Source organism: Emys orbicularis, chromosome 20 (assembly GCF_028017835.1).
Source record: "Emys orbicularis isolate rEmyOrb1 chromosome 20, rEmyOrb1.hap1, whole genome shotgun sequence".
In the NCBI taxonomy this organism is placed as follows: Eukaryota; Metazoa; Chordata; order Testudines; family Emydidae; genus Emys; species Emys orbicularis.
This window is the reverse complement of record NC_088702.1, coordinates 6,659,735-6,674,879: the sequence shown is the minus strand read 5'-3', so window position 1 is coordinate 6,674,879 and position 15,145 is coordinate 6,659,735. Positions and strand designations below refer to the sequence as shown.

At 46.1% G+C, this 15,145-nt stretch overlaps 2 protein-coding genes across 2 annotated transcripts; both read right to left on the bottom strand.

Moving 5' to 3' along the window:
• Positions 1-783: 783 nt before the first annotated feature.
• On the bottom strand, positions 784-4,601 carry LOC135892286 (immunoglobulin kappa light chain-like). The gene is made up of 6 exons (XM_065419994.1): positions 4,565-4,601; positions 3,971-4,303; positions 2,758-3,063; positions 2,034-2,162; positions 1,586-1,632; positions 784-879 (listed from the first exon to the last, which is right to left on the bottom strand). Exons 1-6 carry the CDS (start codon positions 4,599-4,601, stop codon positions 784-786), a joined length of 948 nt encoding a protein of 315 aa, XP_065276066.1.
• A 3,956-nt stretch (positions 4,602-8,557) lies between these two features.
• LOC135892332 (immunoglobulin kappa light chain-like) lies at positions 8,558-12,157 on the bottom strand. The gene is made up of 6 exons (XM_065420054.1): positions 12,121-12,157; positions 11,547-11,876; positions 10,693-11,004; positions 9,915-10,061; positions 9,454-9,500; positions 8,558-8,653 (listed from the first exon to the last, which is right to left on the bottom strand). The coding sequence occupies exons 1-6, from the start codon at positions 12,155-12,157 to the stop codon at positions 8,558-8,560; spliced, it is 969 nt and encodes a 322-aa protein (XP_065276126.1).
• Positions 12,158-15,145: the final 2,988 nt, after the last annotated feature.

Genomic DNA, 15,145 nt, shown 5'->3' with positions numbered 1-15,145 from the left:
GCCCCGTGGATCTCGCCCGTGGGGAAAGAGGCAGCCTCTACACCAGCATTTCTCAACCTTTCTGATACCAGGGACCGGCTTGCTGCCTTCCTAAGCTGTGTCAGGAAGATCTCAAGGACCGGCACTGGTCCACGGACTGGTCATTGAGAAACACTCCTGTAGAGGAAACACTGGAGTAGCAGCTCCAGGCCTGGCCTGGGGAGAGATTCTCATCCCTCCCAACTCCTGCATCCATCCTTCCCCTTCAGAATCCCATTGCACGTCCATGTAACATTACTGCAAAGGGAGCAGGCGCCTGCCGAGGATCAGGGGAGCTGTGACGTATACAGGGGCTGCACGTCCCCTCTGCAGGCTCCTGCCATCCGGGCTCACTCTGTGCAGGGAAGCCGCAGCCGCTCAGCTGTGTCCAGGTCCCTCTGCAGATGAGAGGATGATGATGATTGTGTTACCATAGCACCCAGGAGTCCCGATTATGGATCAGAGCCCCTCTGTGCTAGGTGCTGCACAAACACAGAACAAAGAGACAGTCCCTGCCCCAAAGAGCTTCCAATCTAGTACCCAAGTGTATTATCTACACCGTGATGCCTTTATATCCCAAAAGGAGATTTCCCACCTTATGAGGTTGGACCCTGTGGGGAATCTTCTGACCTTTATATTGCAAACAGAAAAGGGGAGAAAATAAATAAAAAAGGTGACAGACAGAGCCTTCTTCCAGCTGCTACGTCCAATCAGCAGAGAACCAGACATCAGTTCCCACGTGTGGATTCCCCTGCACTAGATGGTTCAGGGTTTTGTGCTTTTCCCTCTGGCCGGTCGCTGCATCGTGCGCCCGTTGCGATTCCGCGAATCAAAATCCAGATGAGCATATAAGATCCCACCCTGTTTGGCGACAGTTAGTAAAATTAGCCACCTCCTTGTAAAATGAAGGGCTACAAGCTGAGACAGAACTGAACCTCCAAGTGAGTTTAGACTGATGAAAAATTCCCTCTCATCTCTGATTCTCCTGCTTGTCCTGTAAATGGTGCGTGTTATCAGAATGGAAACCAGCGCTGGATTCTGATTTGAAGAGCTCACCTGCTCATTATATTTTGCTAGATCCAAACCCGGTATAAATGGACAGTCTCCTATTGAGGTCAGTGAGCTTTGGCTCAGGCCCACAGAACCTGTCACTGGAAAATCTTCACGTGCTTTACAAATATAATTTCTTATAGCTCTTTATCTTGTAAGTGCCAAAAAATGTTCCCAGCTGCACAAAACCCCTGTAAAGGGCACAGTCAGAACTAATAAAACATCAAACTTCCCATCATCCTTGAGCAGTAAGTCTAGTTATCCACTTTTTACACATGGGGAAACTGAGTCACGGAGCACTATGTGGCTTGCCTGCTATCCTACACTAAATTGGTACCAGAGTTAGTAGTAAGGCTCTTTGCTCCCTTTCAGCTACTCCAACAGCTAGATCTCACTTTCACCTTCTCCTTTCAAAACAATCAGTTTAAGTGCCAAATATATGAAGTTGATGGATGGATTAGAAATGCCTGAGACAGGCACAGTGATTTAGACAGAGTCAGTTTGCAAAGAGCCGTACCTGGTCCTCCTGTGAAGCTGGGGGTGCTGAGATCCTGGGCTGGAATCCTGGAATGAACAAAGACAACAGTAAAAGTTCCTCTTCCACGGTCACTCCTTCAGCTTCAGTTCATTGACTAATGGTGCATCCGAGCTGTGGGTGCGCAGGGCACCACCAGGCATGGCACATGGAGAGAGGCTCATCAGAAAGGCTAGTGCTCTTTGTGAACTACAGACAAGGTACCTTGGCCATGGGCAGTAGAAGCCTTTCTACATCGCTCCCTTTGTCACGGAGAACAAAGCCGTTCTCCCGACACAGGAAATTCAAGATTCAGAAAACAAACATTCTGAGATCAGTGCTGGCAGTTGTGACATTTGCAGCATGTTCATGTGTTGGACGGGACAGTAGCAAGCAGGGGAGTAGGATTTCTCTCTGCGGGAGAGTGTCTGGGCTGGGCTGTGTTTCTTACCTAGCGTGGAAGGGCAGAGGGTCCAGACGAGGCTCAGAGACACCACCAGCAGCAGCAGACCAGCACCAGCCGCAATGGGCACAATGTAATGTGAGCACTCGCTGGCAGGGGCTGTGGAGGAAGCAAGAAAAAAAAAAAAGACACAAGTAAGTGGCTGACTCCAGTAAAGAGGGTCGTGATGCCACCACATCCAGCTCGTCTCTCCTGATCCCCATTTCACCCCAGGTGTTAACCCCCGAGGAGTGAGGCTACATGAGCCTTCAGCACTTTTCTCCCTCTGTTGTGTCCGTGGCATTAGGGCAATGCCTTCCCCTGTAATCAGAATCTTCTCTGGACCTTCTGCCATCTACAAAATCCTCCCTGTAGGTCTCTCCTCACCTCATTGCCTCTCCATCACTTTGCATATCTCATTGGAAAACATCTCTTATCTCAAATGCCTCTCAATTCCCCTTTACTCCTGGTATTTATTATTATTTAGCTCTTTACAGGGATTCATACATACAATCTGGGTGAAAGCTGCCTTAGAGATCAGAACTACATTGTCTTGTGGTCCCTGTAATGTCTCAATTCACCTTTCTCCAAATTCTCTAGAGAAATTCTAACTAGAGTAATTCCACTTTCTGTGATGGAAAGTTACGTAGAAGCAGCTCTGACTGTGGCTACTTTACCCCTATTTCACATCTGAGTCTCCCTTAACCTCAAATATAATATCACTCACCTGCAGGATACCTGGTACTTTTCTTTACACTGGTGCCAGAAGAGTTGAATTTGACTTCACAGGTGAAATTCTTCCCACTGGTCCAGGTGTCTATGGGGACGCTGATGTGATTTATGAGCGTTAAAGATCCATCCTTTGCTTTCAATGAGCGCGTCAGCCCCTGTTCCTGCAGCTCCCCAGAAACACTCCAGGAAACATGAACTGGTCTGGACACTCCATGGATCACACAGGCCAGATTCGCTGTCTCGTTGACTTGACTGCCATGTGGAAATGGGACCAGAAGCATCACCCAGCTGCTGTTGGTATAACTGTCTGAGCAGAAGGAGGTGGAGAATTTAGTGTGATGATCAGATGAGCTGCAGTCTGATTAAAGATGTTAATCTTTCACTAAGCGAAGGTGGGTGAGGTAATATCTTTTATGGGACCAACTTCTGTTGGTGAGAGAGAGAAGCTTTTGAGCTCCCACAGAGCTCTTCTTCAGGTCTGGGAATTTACTCAGAGTTCTGTGTGAGCTCGAAAGCTTGTCTCTCTCACCAACAGAAGTTGGTCCCATAAAATATATTACCTCACCCCCCTTGTCTCTCTAATATCCTGAGACCAACACGGCTACAACAACACTGTCACTAAGTATCAGAGGGGTAGCCGTGTTAGTCTGAATCTGTAAAAAGCAACAGAGGGTCCTGTGGCACCTTTGAGACTAACCTTTAGTCTCAAAGGTGCCACAGGACCCTCTGTTGCTTTTTACTGTCACTAAGACATTAATTCAAACAAACATCTATTGAAGAAGGAGATAGTAAATCATCACACCACCACTAACTAGGATGTAGCACAATACATATCTGCACTAGCCAGGAGGAAAAGTGTGTGCAATTTTAAATTTTTTATAAACATTTCATTAACTCAACATATAGTTTCATGCAGTCATGGCTCTTAGGTTAAAAATATTCCCCTCCTGGGTGCCCTGAACAGTCACTGAGAAACTTCAATAGTTTATTTTCGGCACTTTCAAGTTTTAACATTTTTACTTATAAAATGTATGTGCATTATATCCCTTCTGTACCCATAGTATTTATTGTTTAGCTGATCTGTTTGGCTTAAAGTATGCTTTCCTTTGAACCATTCATCAATAGATATGGTATCTTGTTACATTTGAATGGGAACATGAAATATGCTTTGTCAGTCAGTCATTAATCTCCTTAAACAATCTATGATTCCTTACCTCCAACAATCAGTGTGGTTCCATTCCCGAAGATCAGGTAGCTGCTGTATTTATAGGCACAGTAGTAAATGCCAGACTCAGTCTTTTGGACATTGCTGATTTCCAGGGTCGAGCTGTGTGTCTCGTGTTTGCAAGCAAATTTACTTACATTTAGATCATCCGAACAGCGCTTAATGCATGTTAGAGTCTCACCTTCTCTTCTCAAATACCAAAACACTTTCAATCCTCCTCCTTCCAAGTTTTCCGTGGAAGAACAGTGCATCTTGGCGGTGTCATTAACTTCAACAAACTGGATCCGCTGAGTCTGGTACAGAAATAACTGCACTCCTAGCACTGGAGAAATAAAATATTGTTAGAGTCGGTTTCCATCAGGTCTCCAACTGCCACAGATGGACTGGATAGCTCAGCAATAGAAATTAGTTACTCTGATAACATCTACGCTCTGCAGCCTAAATGCTAAAAAAAGCTGCTCTAACTTTGTACCAGTGAACGGAAATGCAATTAAAATCCAGCAAAAGTTTCCAAACATATCATAGATATTCAACACTGAAGGGGCTGATTTCTCAATTCCAAAGCTTAATGCAGAAGTTTTACCTAAGGAAGATAAAACCAGATACTCGGCAAAGATCATTTTGATAAAAAAAGTAGAACAAAATCCTGACACACTGGCCCAAAGGCTGATGCCCAGTGTACTGCTGCAGTGACTGGGTTCAGTGTCTCGGTCATGTCCAGTGAGGAACGCCTCCGAGGAGGATGTGCTGTGGTGATAGACACTAGATGGGTGGGGTAAAGAATCTACAGGGGGTGCAGCATTTCTTATAGAATTTCTCTGCAGTCCAACGGCCCAGGGGTGTGTATAATGATTGAGAATAAATTTAAACATCCAGAATATGGATGATCTATATAAACAAATCGATATGACTTCAGAGCATAAGTCCCTTTGACTTTCAAAGGAGAATGCTCCTAAATCACTAAGGTCTTCTGAGAATCGCAACGTAAATCTCTCCCCAGCCTTCATGTTTGGTTTAATGGATCATATTTCGTGTTGGTACAACACAGACATGTAATGATCATTTGGCATCGTGTCTTGGAGGACTTTAATTGTACCTTAAATCCTCACACTGAAAGCTCTGACGTTTCAGAAATAAGACACTGTGGGATGCAATCTTCAAGAGTACAAGTCCCATTCTCAAAAGTTACTTAGGGCCAGATTGTTAAAAGTATTTTGGTGCCTATAAATACAGAGAGGTGCCTAGCGGGATTGTCAAACATGGCTAAGTGGGTTAGGGGCCTCATTCCTACTGAAGTCAATGGAAGTTAAGTGCCTCCTCCTGGATCTATCAATAAACTGGCTAAAAACAAACTGAAAGGGGCTCGTTAGCAATCTGCGTCTCGCTGCACAAAGTAGGGAGAGAGAAGTAAAGTGCATCTATCAGTGACCCTTCTGAAACAATTGACAATAGAGGGCAACATGGGCTAGCGAATAGAGCAATTGGCTCAAAAAAGACCAGATTCCCCAGGTTACTTCTCCATGTCTCCTTAGACCGCACCCCATTTTCTGTGACTGCACTGACTGGCTGCAGCTCCCCTGGCAACGTGGGGATCGATCTGTCACAAACCCCTTCCAGGCAGTTCTCTAATGCTGGGGACCATCTTCCTTCTTCCTTCCTTCCCTTTCAGTCCCTCCTTCCCATTGTTGGGGAGCAACCTGGGCTAAATCCTGCAGTCCTTGACTGAGGCAATGTTAAGTGGAAGCAAGAATTTGGCTGATGAAGGATGACTGGACTGGCCAAGATTCTGCCTGATTTCTAGCCGAAGGGCATAACTCACAATGACACAGCTTCCCCTTTGCACCAATGTAAAGAGGAGTTTAGAGGAGCAGAAATTACACTCACACCCACTTCCAGGCCCCTGGGCGTTATCATGGAGGAAAAGGGCTTAATGCAGATGAGAATCAGGTCTCCAGGCTTGCTGTTAAGGGGCTGAATGTTGTCAGTGGTTGTACAGATAAGACCACAGAAATCATAACACTATTCGAGAACAGTGTCTCCACAGCAAAGTCCCTTATAAAAGAAAGTGCCTGTTACAAACCACCCAGTAATACTGATTGACAGTGGCACAATGCTTTATTTACTGCTCCAGGGATCCCAACACACTGCTTTACTATGTAAATTGCTTAAAGGAACTGAATGTAGGCACTGATCCTAAAAGCAGCTGAGGACCCACCACTCCCCTTGACTTTGCTGAGTGTGGTGAGTGTCCCGTGTGTCACAGTCGGTGCATCAGCACCGTGCAGGATTGGGCCCTGACACTGTATACAGAAATATCTTCATGCACTGTGGGGGTGGAGCGGGGCAGCTGTCTGACAGCCCCACAGCAGCACTGCGCAGTGGCTTAGGGCAGGAAGTGAAAAGGAGCAAAGTAGCCAACTGCAGCTACAGGAGCAATTTTACACTCATGTAATTACCAGGGCTGGGGCAGAAAATGGATTTCCCACCCCACACAAATTTTGAAGATATCGAAAACTTTTCCTGTCATGAACTAGGATGAAATAATCAAAGTCTCAAAAATTTTTCTGGAACCAAAAATCATTCTGGGTTTGGGTGAAAGGAAGCGTTTTGTTTTAATAATTTTCAAATGTTTCCTTTCAATTTGGACCATATAAAATTTGGACGATGTTAAATTTTCTTTCAGCAATAACTAGCTTAAACGTCTAAGCAAGGCGTCATTTTGAACTGGAGAACCGGATTGGTTCATTTTTCAATTCTGAAACTTTTTGGAAAGTCAAAAAATTCATCAAAGCTCACCCTTTTCCCATGGGGAAAAAAAAAAATCTCCATTTCAACAAATGGGCATTTTCTGACAAACAAATGTTCCTTCTAAAGACCTGACCAGCTCTAGTAATAACCCAAATGGGATGTTGGCCAAGGAACCAGAGCCAGCTGCTCTCGTCTTGCTGAAAGCTTCCTCAGTGACTGCAAGTCACCATTCATTCCAGCCCTCAGTTTGAAGTCACAATGGAAATCAGGCCCCTCCTGCAGCCCCGTTGGGTTCAGTACTCAGGGTAACATGAGATCAGATTCAGGCCCTTAGTCATTCATTTTTTATTGACGCTCAGAGAATCATAGACATGTCAGACTGTAGGGGAAGTTGACAAGTCATCAAGGTCCTGCCTCAGCACAGGGGTCTGGATGAGTAAAGCTAGACCATGCTTCAGACGTGTTTGTCCAACCTGCCAGTGACGGGGATTCCACAACCTATTCCAGAGCTGAACTAACCTTGGAGTTAGAAAGTTTTTCCTAACATGTAACCTAAATCTCCCTTGCTGCAGACTAAGCCCATAACTTGCCCTGCCTTTAGTGGAAATGAAGAACAATTGATCACCATCCGCCATGTTTGAAGGTGTGTGTGTAACAAGTCATGTGTTAACACATTCATTGCATCATCCATCAAAAGAAACACAGACGCAAAGTGGGATAGAAAGGACCGGATTCTGCTCTCAGAGACACCGGTGTAAATCTGGAGTAACTCCACTGACTGCAACAGAGCTCCTAGAGGTTTACACTACTGGAAAACAGAGCAGAATCTGGCCCAAAGGATTGAAGAGGGCACCTTTCTTATTACACAATAAGCTGAGCTTGATGCATTGAACAGGTAATAAAGACAACACAAACATCACTAATAGGATTGCCGTCCCTTTTTAATGAGTGACAGCTCGAATGACAGCTTGAACAACAAGTTGTGATGCAAACAGGCAGGATCACGCACCAGGAGAGCTCCTGTCATTGATAACATGTTGTTATTGTTAGATGGTGCAGAGGGGCTGGCACATGGGCGCTGTGAATCTTGCCCATGAGGGGGAAGCAGCAGCCTGCAGAGGAAGCACTGGAATAGCAGCTCCAGCCCTGGCCTGGGGAGAGATTCTCATCCCTCCCAGCTCCTCCTGCATCCATCCTTCCCCTTCACAATCCCATTGCACGTCCATGTTACGTTACTGCAAAGGGAGCAGGCGCCTGCTGGGGAAAGAGATTAGGGAAGCTGGGAGCTGTGACGTATACAGGGGCTGCACGTCCCCTCTGCAGGCTCCTGCCATCCGGCCTCACTCTGTGCAGGGAAGCCGCAGCCGTTCAGCTGTGTCCGGGTCCCTATACAGATGCAGGGAGGATGATGATTGTGTTACTATAGCACCCAGGAGCCCCAGTTATGGACCAGGGCCTCGTTGTGCTAGGCGCTGCACAAACACAGAACAAAGAGACAGTCCCTGCCCCAAAGAGCTTCCAATCGAATACACAAGTGACGTGTAAAGTCAGCTGCACTGTGATGCCTTTATATCCCAAAAGGAGATTTCCAACCTGCTGAGGCTGGACCCTGTGGGGATCTTCTGACCTTTATATTCTAAACAGAAAATGCACAAGTATCAAAGCTACCCCAATCAGGGGATTAATCATGGTGTATTGTGCTGCATTTTGGAGAAAATAAAAAAAGAAAGGAGACGGAGATGGACAGAGCCTTCTTCCAGCTGCTACATCCAATCAGCAGAGAACCAGCCATCAGTTCCCACGTGTGGATTCCCCTGCACTAGACAGTTCAGGGCTTTACACGTTTCCCTCTGGCCGATCGCTGCATCGTGCGCCCGTTGCGATTCCGCGAATCAAAATCCAGATGAGCGTATAAGATCCCACCCTGTTTGGTGACAGTTAGAAAAATTAGCCCCTTCTTGTAAAATGAAGGGATACAGGGTGAGACAGAACCAAACATCCAAGTGAGTTTAGCCTGATGAAAAATTCCCTCATCTCTGATTCTCCTACTTGTCCTATAAATTGTGCATGTTATCAGAATGGAAACCACCGCTGGATTCTGACTTTGCCAGGTCCAAACCCCATATAAATGGACAGTCTCCTACTGAGTTCACTGAGCTTTGGATCAGGTCCATAACACCTATCACAGGAAAATCTTCATGTGCCTTATAAATATAATTTCTTATAGCTCTTTATTTGTAAAGGGTACGGTCAGTAACAATAGAACATTAAAGTTCTCCTCATTCTTGCACAGTAAGTCTAGTTAACCACTTTTTACACAGGGGGAAACTGAGTCACAGAGCAGTAAGTGACTTACCCACTATCCCACAGTAAATTGGTACCAGAGGTAGCACTAAGGCTCCTTCTTCCCCTTCTGCTATTCCAACAGTTAGCCCCGACTTAAACCTTTCCTTCAAGATCAATCAGTTTAAGTGTGAAATGTATGAAGTTGGACTGAGGGACTAGAAATGGCTGAGAGACACATTGACTGACACTCTGAGTACGTGTTCCAGACCTGAAGAGGAGCTCTGTGTAAGCTCGAAAGTGTGTCTTCCTCACCAAGAGTAGGCGGTCCAATAAAAGATATTACCTCACCCACCTTGTCTCTCTAGAATGGGACCAACACAGCTACAACAAACACTGCAAACATTGATTTAGACCCAGATCGTTTGTAACAGAACGTACCTGGTGCTCCTCTGAAGCTGGAGGTGCTGAGATCCTGGGCTTGAATCCTGGAACAAACAAAGACAACAGTAAAAGTTCCTCTTCCACGGTCACTCCCCCAGCTGTAGTTCATTGACTAATGGTGCATCCGAGCTGTGGGTGCGCAGGGCACCACCATGCATGGCACATGGAGAGAGGCTCATCAGAAAGGCTAGTGCTCTTTGTGAACTATAGACAAGGTGCCTTGGCCATGGGCAGTAGAAGCCTTTCTACATCGCTCCCTTTGTCACGGAGAACAAAGCCGTTCTCCCGACACAGGAAATTCAAGTTTCAGAAAACAAACATTCTGAGATCAGTGCTGGTAGTTGTGACAGTTGCTGCATGTTCATGTGTTGGACGGGACAGTTGCAGTCCCCAGTAGCAAGCAGGGGAGTAGGATTTCTCTCTGCGGGAGAGGGGCTGGGCTGGGCTGTGTTTCTTACCTAGCGTGGAAGGGCAGAGGGTCCAGACGAGGCTCAGAGACACCAACAGCAGCAGCAGACCAGCACCAGCCGCAAGGGGCACAATGTAATGTGAGCACTCGCTGGCAGGGGCTGTGGAGGAAGCAAAAAAACAGACACAAGTAGTGGCTGACTCGAGCCAAGAGGGTCGTGATGCCACCACATCCAGCTCTTCTCTCCTGACCCCATTTCACCACGGACCTTAACCCCTGAGGAGCGAGGATACAGGAGACTTCAGCACCTTTCAGTCTCTCTGCTGTGCCCTTGGCATTAGGCCGATGATTTCTCCTGTAATCAGAATCTTCTCTGCACCTTCTGCCACTTACAAAATCCTCCCTGTATGTCTCTCCTCACCTCATCGCCTCTCCACATCTCATCAGGAAACAGCTCTCTGCACCCTCAAGTGCCTCTGTTCCCTTCTCCCTCTGACACTGGCTGTCATTTAACTCTGTAGGGTGCTTTACAGCTACGGTTGGTGTGAAAGTTTCCACAGGAAATCACTGTCTGTGAGCCTGCAAGTCCCCTTTCCTCCTTCCCCAAAATTCTCTCCAGCTCTGCCTGCTCCTACATATTACCCGACATTTCACAACTTTCTCTAATTGCAAATTGCATTAAAGTCGCTCTGACCATGGACACTTTACCTGTCTAATTACCGTCATAATTATCATAGCGCCTCAGAGTCCCAGTCTTGGGCCAGGCCCTCACTGGGCTATCGATCTCACTCCCCTCTACTCCCAGAAGCTAATATAAAATCACTCACCTTCAATATACCTGGCAATTTTCTTAACACTCTTGCCAGATGAGTTGAATTTAACATCACAGGTGAAATTCTTCCCACTGGTCCAGGTGGCCACGGGGACACTGATGCGATTTATGAACACCAAGGAGCCATCCTTTGCTTTCAGCGAACGCGTCAGCCCCTGTTCCTGCAGATCCCCAGAAATACTCCAGGAAATTTGGACTGGGTTGGAAACTCCATGGACCACGCAAGCCAGATCAGCCGTCCCGGGGGAGAGGAGGCTGTGGGGAGATGGAGCCAGAGGCAGCACCCAACTGCTGGTGGTGTAACTGTCTGCAGAATAAAGCAGAGAGTTCAGTGTGATGCTCAACTGAGCTGCAGTTTGATTCAGGGGATTACTCGTACAAGATGAAAGTAGCTCAAAGGATAAATGTGTTGTGCAATAGGAAAATATGAAGAAACTGACAAATGAAATTAAATCCAGCCCAAACTAAACACATATTTGCACTTAGCAGAAGGGAAACTGTGCTATCTTAGAAACTGATGCAGTCCTAGGAACATTTCCCAATTTCGTGTCATTTGAACATGCCTCTTAGATTAAAAATATTCCCAGCATGTGCCCTGAACAGGAATATGACAGAAAATCTTCAAGAGTTCATTTTCACTAATTTCATATTTTATTTGTGCAAAATATATTTTTCTGTTCTTTCAGCAACCAAAGTTTACTTGCTTTTTTTGGATTCAGACAGTCTGTCTTCTAACAATTCAATCTTTGATAAACAATCACAGCAGCTTTTTACATTTTAACGTGCACATGAACTATGTCTGCATTGTCATTCCATTTCATTTCTAACCATCCAGTTCTGTTTCCTTACCTCCAACAATCAGGGTGAATCCATTGCCAAAAGTCAAGATGATGCGCGAATTGATACAGTAATAAACCCCCGAGTCATTCCGTTGGGCATTGTAGATTGCCAGTGTCAAGTTGTGTCCTTCCGATATGCAAGCAACTTTATTTACTTTTTGATTATCTGAGCATCTCTTAATTAACATGGGGGCCTTGCCTTCTCGTCTCCTGTACCACTGAGCTATCACACCTCCTGCTAAAAATTGTTCTTTGGAAGAGCACTGGATCTTTGCTGTATCATTAATGTTCACAAACAGGAATGGCTGAAGTCGATGCAAAAATAACTGCACTCGTACCACTGCAGGAAGAAAAGAGGTTGCGTTATTAGAGTCATTTTTCAGCAGGTCACAATCTGCCCTAAATAAACTGGATTGTTCAGAATTAAACCAAATGCAATCAGATTACATTGTGCAAAAGTAAATGGAAGAGCATCTAAACTGTAGCAGAACTGTCCTAAGCTACCAGACACCATGAATGTCTTATTGAAAAGGCTCCTTTTTCAATTCTAAAGCTTAATGATACGACTACAGCAAAAGCTTTACCCATGAAAGACCAAAGCAGATATTTGGTGAACAGCATGATCGTTACAAACAAGATCCTGAAAGATGAAATCTAAAAGCATCTGTCTGGCAAGCGGCTCAAGTGCAAAGGGTTCAACCTCCTGATCGGAACTGCTGAGGGGGTTGTGCTGTGGTGATAGATGCTTTTCACCGAGGTTTCTTAAAGAACCCTTTGGGGACAATCTATTTCTTGTCGGCTGTTGCTGCATTTGAATCTAATATGGATGTATTAGAACAATTCAGAACAACAAAATAACCATTAGGATGCGGCACAATGTAGAATATGCCTGAGATAGTTCAACACAGAAAAATGTCTACTGCAGAGACAGCAGGTACTAGGGCTTTCTGACGGGTCAGAAACCTGCAGATGACACTGGCTAAAGGTGCGATTCTGTAGACAGCATTGTACCCTGCTGCCTATTGCAAATGATTTTCCCAAGGGATCAGCACCCACCATTGGGGCCAGATTTTTAAAGAGCCCAGCTCCCATTAAGGCACTTAACGAATGGCACGATTTTCAACTGTGCTCAGCCGCCAGCAGCCCCCACTGGCACACTTACGGCTGGATTCCCAAGAGATCAGGATCCAATGGGCGTCTAATGAGCCGAGCACTTGTAAAAATCTGGCCCTTATTGAGGTGCCTAAGGGTACGTCTATGCTGCAGCTGGCGGGGTAGTTCCCAGCCCGGGTAGACAGACATGCGCCAGCTCTGCTTAAGCTAACGTGCTAAAAATAGCAGTGTGGCCACAGAGACATGGGCGGTAGCTCGGGCCAGCTATGCAAGTACATGTCCAGGATTTCGGGCAGAATTGTACTTGGGACGTCAGCCCAAGCTGCCACCTGTGTCGCCGTGGCCACACTGCTATTGTTCAGGGCACTACATTGAGCAGTGACCCTCCCAGCTGCAGTGTAGACGTATCCTGAATGGGAGCTGGGCTCTTCTGGAAGTGTGGCCCCTGCTGTGGGTGATGAACAGCTGAGAAACGGGCTTCTCCCTGCGGCCTCAGTATTTTATCCACGGCTGCGCCTTATTGCTTGAGAACATGATACTGAACGGTACTTTGGGACCAGATTCTCAGCTGGTGTAAATCAGCATCGCTCCACCGAAGGTCTTCAAATGAATCCTGAACGCTCACAGTGTGGCTCGCTTGAGAAATGAGACCAAGAAATCCCTGTGGCTGGATTTCCAGACCCCAGACCAGCTCAAGCTTTGTCACCTGCCTCCAAACTGTGCAGTTTCTGATCCTGCATTTTGCACACTCCAAACTCCCATTGATTTGAGTGGCATAGTGCTGGGTGCACCAGGAACACAGGGTCTGGCCTTGTTAGCCCAGAGTTTGTGGGGCTGTAAGGTGCTTCGTGGGTGCCCTGCAAACACTTCATGCAGCACAATACACCATGATTAATCCCAGGAGTGGGTGGCTTTGATAATTGTGCATATTCTTTGGCTCCTCTTTATGATAATAATTCCAGGCACATCATGAGTAGATCCCAAAGTGCTTTACAAAGGAGGTCAGTAACCCCATCCCCATTTTACAGATGGGGAAACTGAGGCACAGAGCAGGGAAGTGACTTACCTAAGAGCTGTGAATAGAACCCATGTCTCTGTCCAGTGCTCTATCCACTAGGCAACACTGCACAGTGGATAATTAGTGACTGATCTATTTTTTTCAGTGTCTCTGGTTTGTGCTGTAACATTTACTTTCTTTCACTGCTGAACGGTAAATCCCAGTTTTTGCAGTTATTTCATGGATTGTTCTGCTTCACCTTTGCTCTAACCGTCCCCTGGCTGCAGATGAATTGAGGGGAGCAGTTTACACTTTCTTGGTAACCAAACACAGAGAGTGAGACCTGAAAAAGCAAACAGCCCAAGCACTTTGGTAGCGGAACAAACAAAAGACAAGTGGCAAAAGACGTGGGCTGAAACTGACCACAGCAGCAAGAGCAGCTTTCCGAGTAGTCAGTTCTGATCTATTTTTAAACGATTGGCCCTTTGCAGCAAACACGGCTGTTTGTCCTATCGTCTGTGGTTTTCTGACATCGGTTTTAATTTGTTTTTATAAAACATAATGTAGAAATAAAATCAAAACTATGACAGTCACTTTGTCTTGGCTCTTAATAGACTTGTACAGAAGAAGATCAAGTATAAAAGGAATTTGTATCAGTTAAGTGTGACTGGGGGCAATAATCTTAGGGCATGTTTGAAAATTTGTCCAGCGACTTTGATGTCTAACTCCCACTGATTTTGCAAACCTCCCTAGGCACCTAGCTGGAGCTTCAAGCACCTAAATATCTCGAAATCTGGTTGTCAAGGTCTTAGATACCATTGAAAGTCAGCAGGACTTAGATTACCACTTGGTAACCTAAATCAGTTTTGAAAAATCACCTGGCTCCATAGTTATTCAGGATTTCTGCTATAGCCAGGCCTACAATTTTATCATGGCAATTGACAATAAATTTCAGGCAGAGGTACAGGAAAACAACCACAGGAAAAGGAGGGAGCAGGGAGCACGTGGAGGGTTGGACAGCAAAGACCACCCTGCACTCACACTGCAGTGGTACCTCCTGCCCCGTTGGGCTGGGTCTGGCTCCCGGCATTGGCATCTAGCCCACAGGATCACAGTGCTACTCAGGTTTGGTTCCTCTGCTGCTCTATAGATGGAAACGGAGGGACAGATGTGCCAAACCAGAGTAGGGCTCTGATCACATAGGTCAATTTGCAAGACCCGTGGCTAGGAGCCAGGCCCAGCCTCACCTACCAGGAGCAGCCACTGCAGCGGTCATGGACTTTCCTCAGATTCATGGTCACCGTGAACACCATGCCAAAATGATAGCCTGCATTCTAGCTAAGCTGATTTGCCTGGCCCACGGGACCTTTGCATGGGATGATGCCAATGCACTTGTACAAAGCACATCTATGGCACTAGGCCCCCAGTTCAGCAAAGCTCTGTTAATCTCGCTGTGTACTTTTTTATCCTCACCGCCCTGCAGCAGAGTAGGGAGGAAT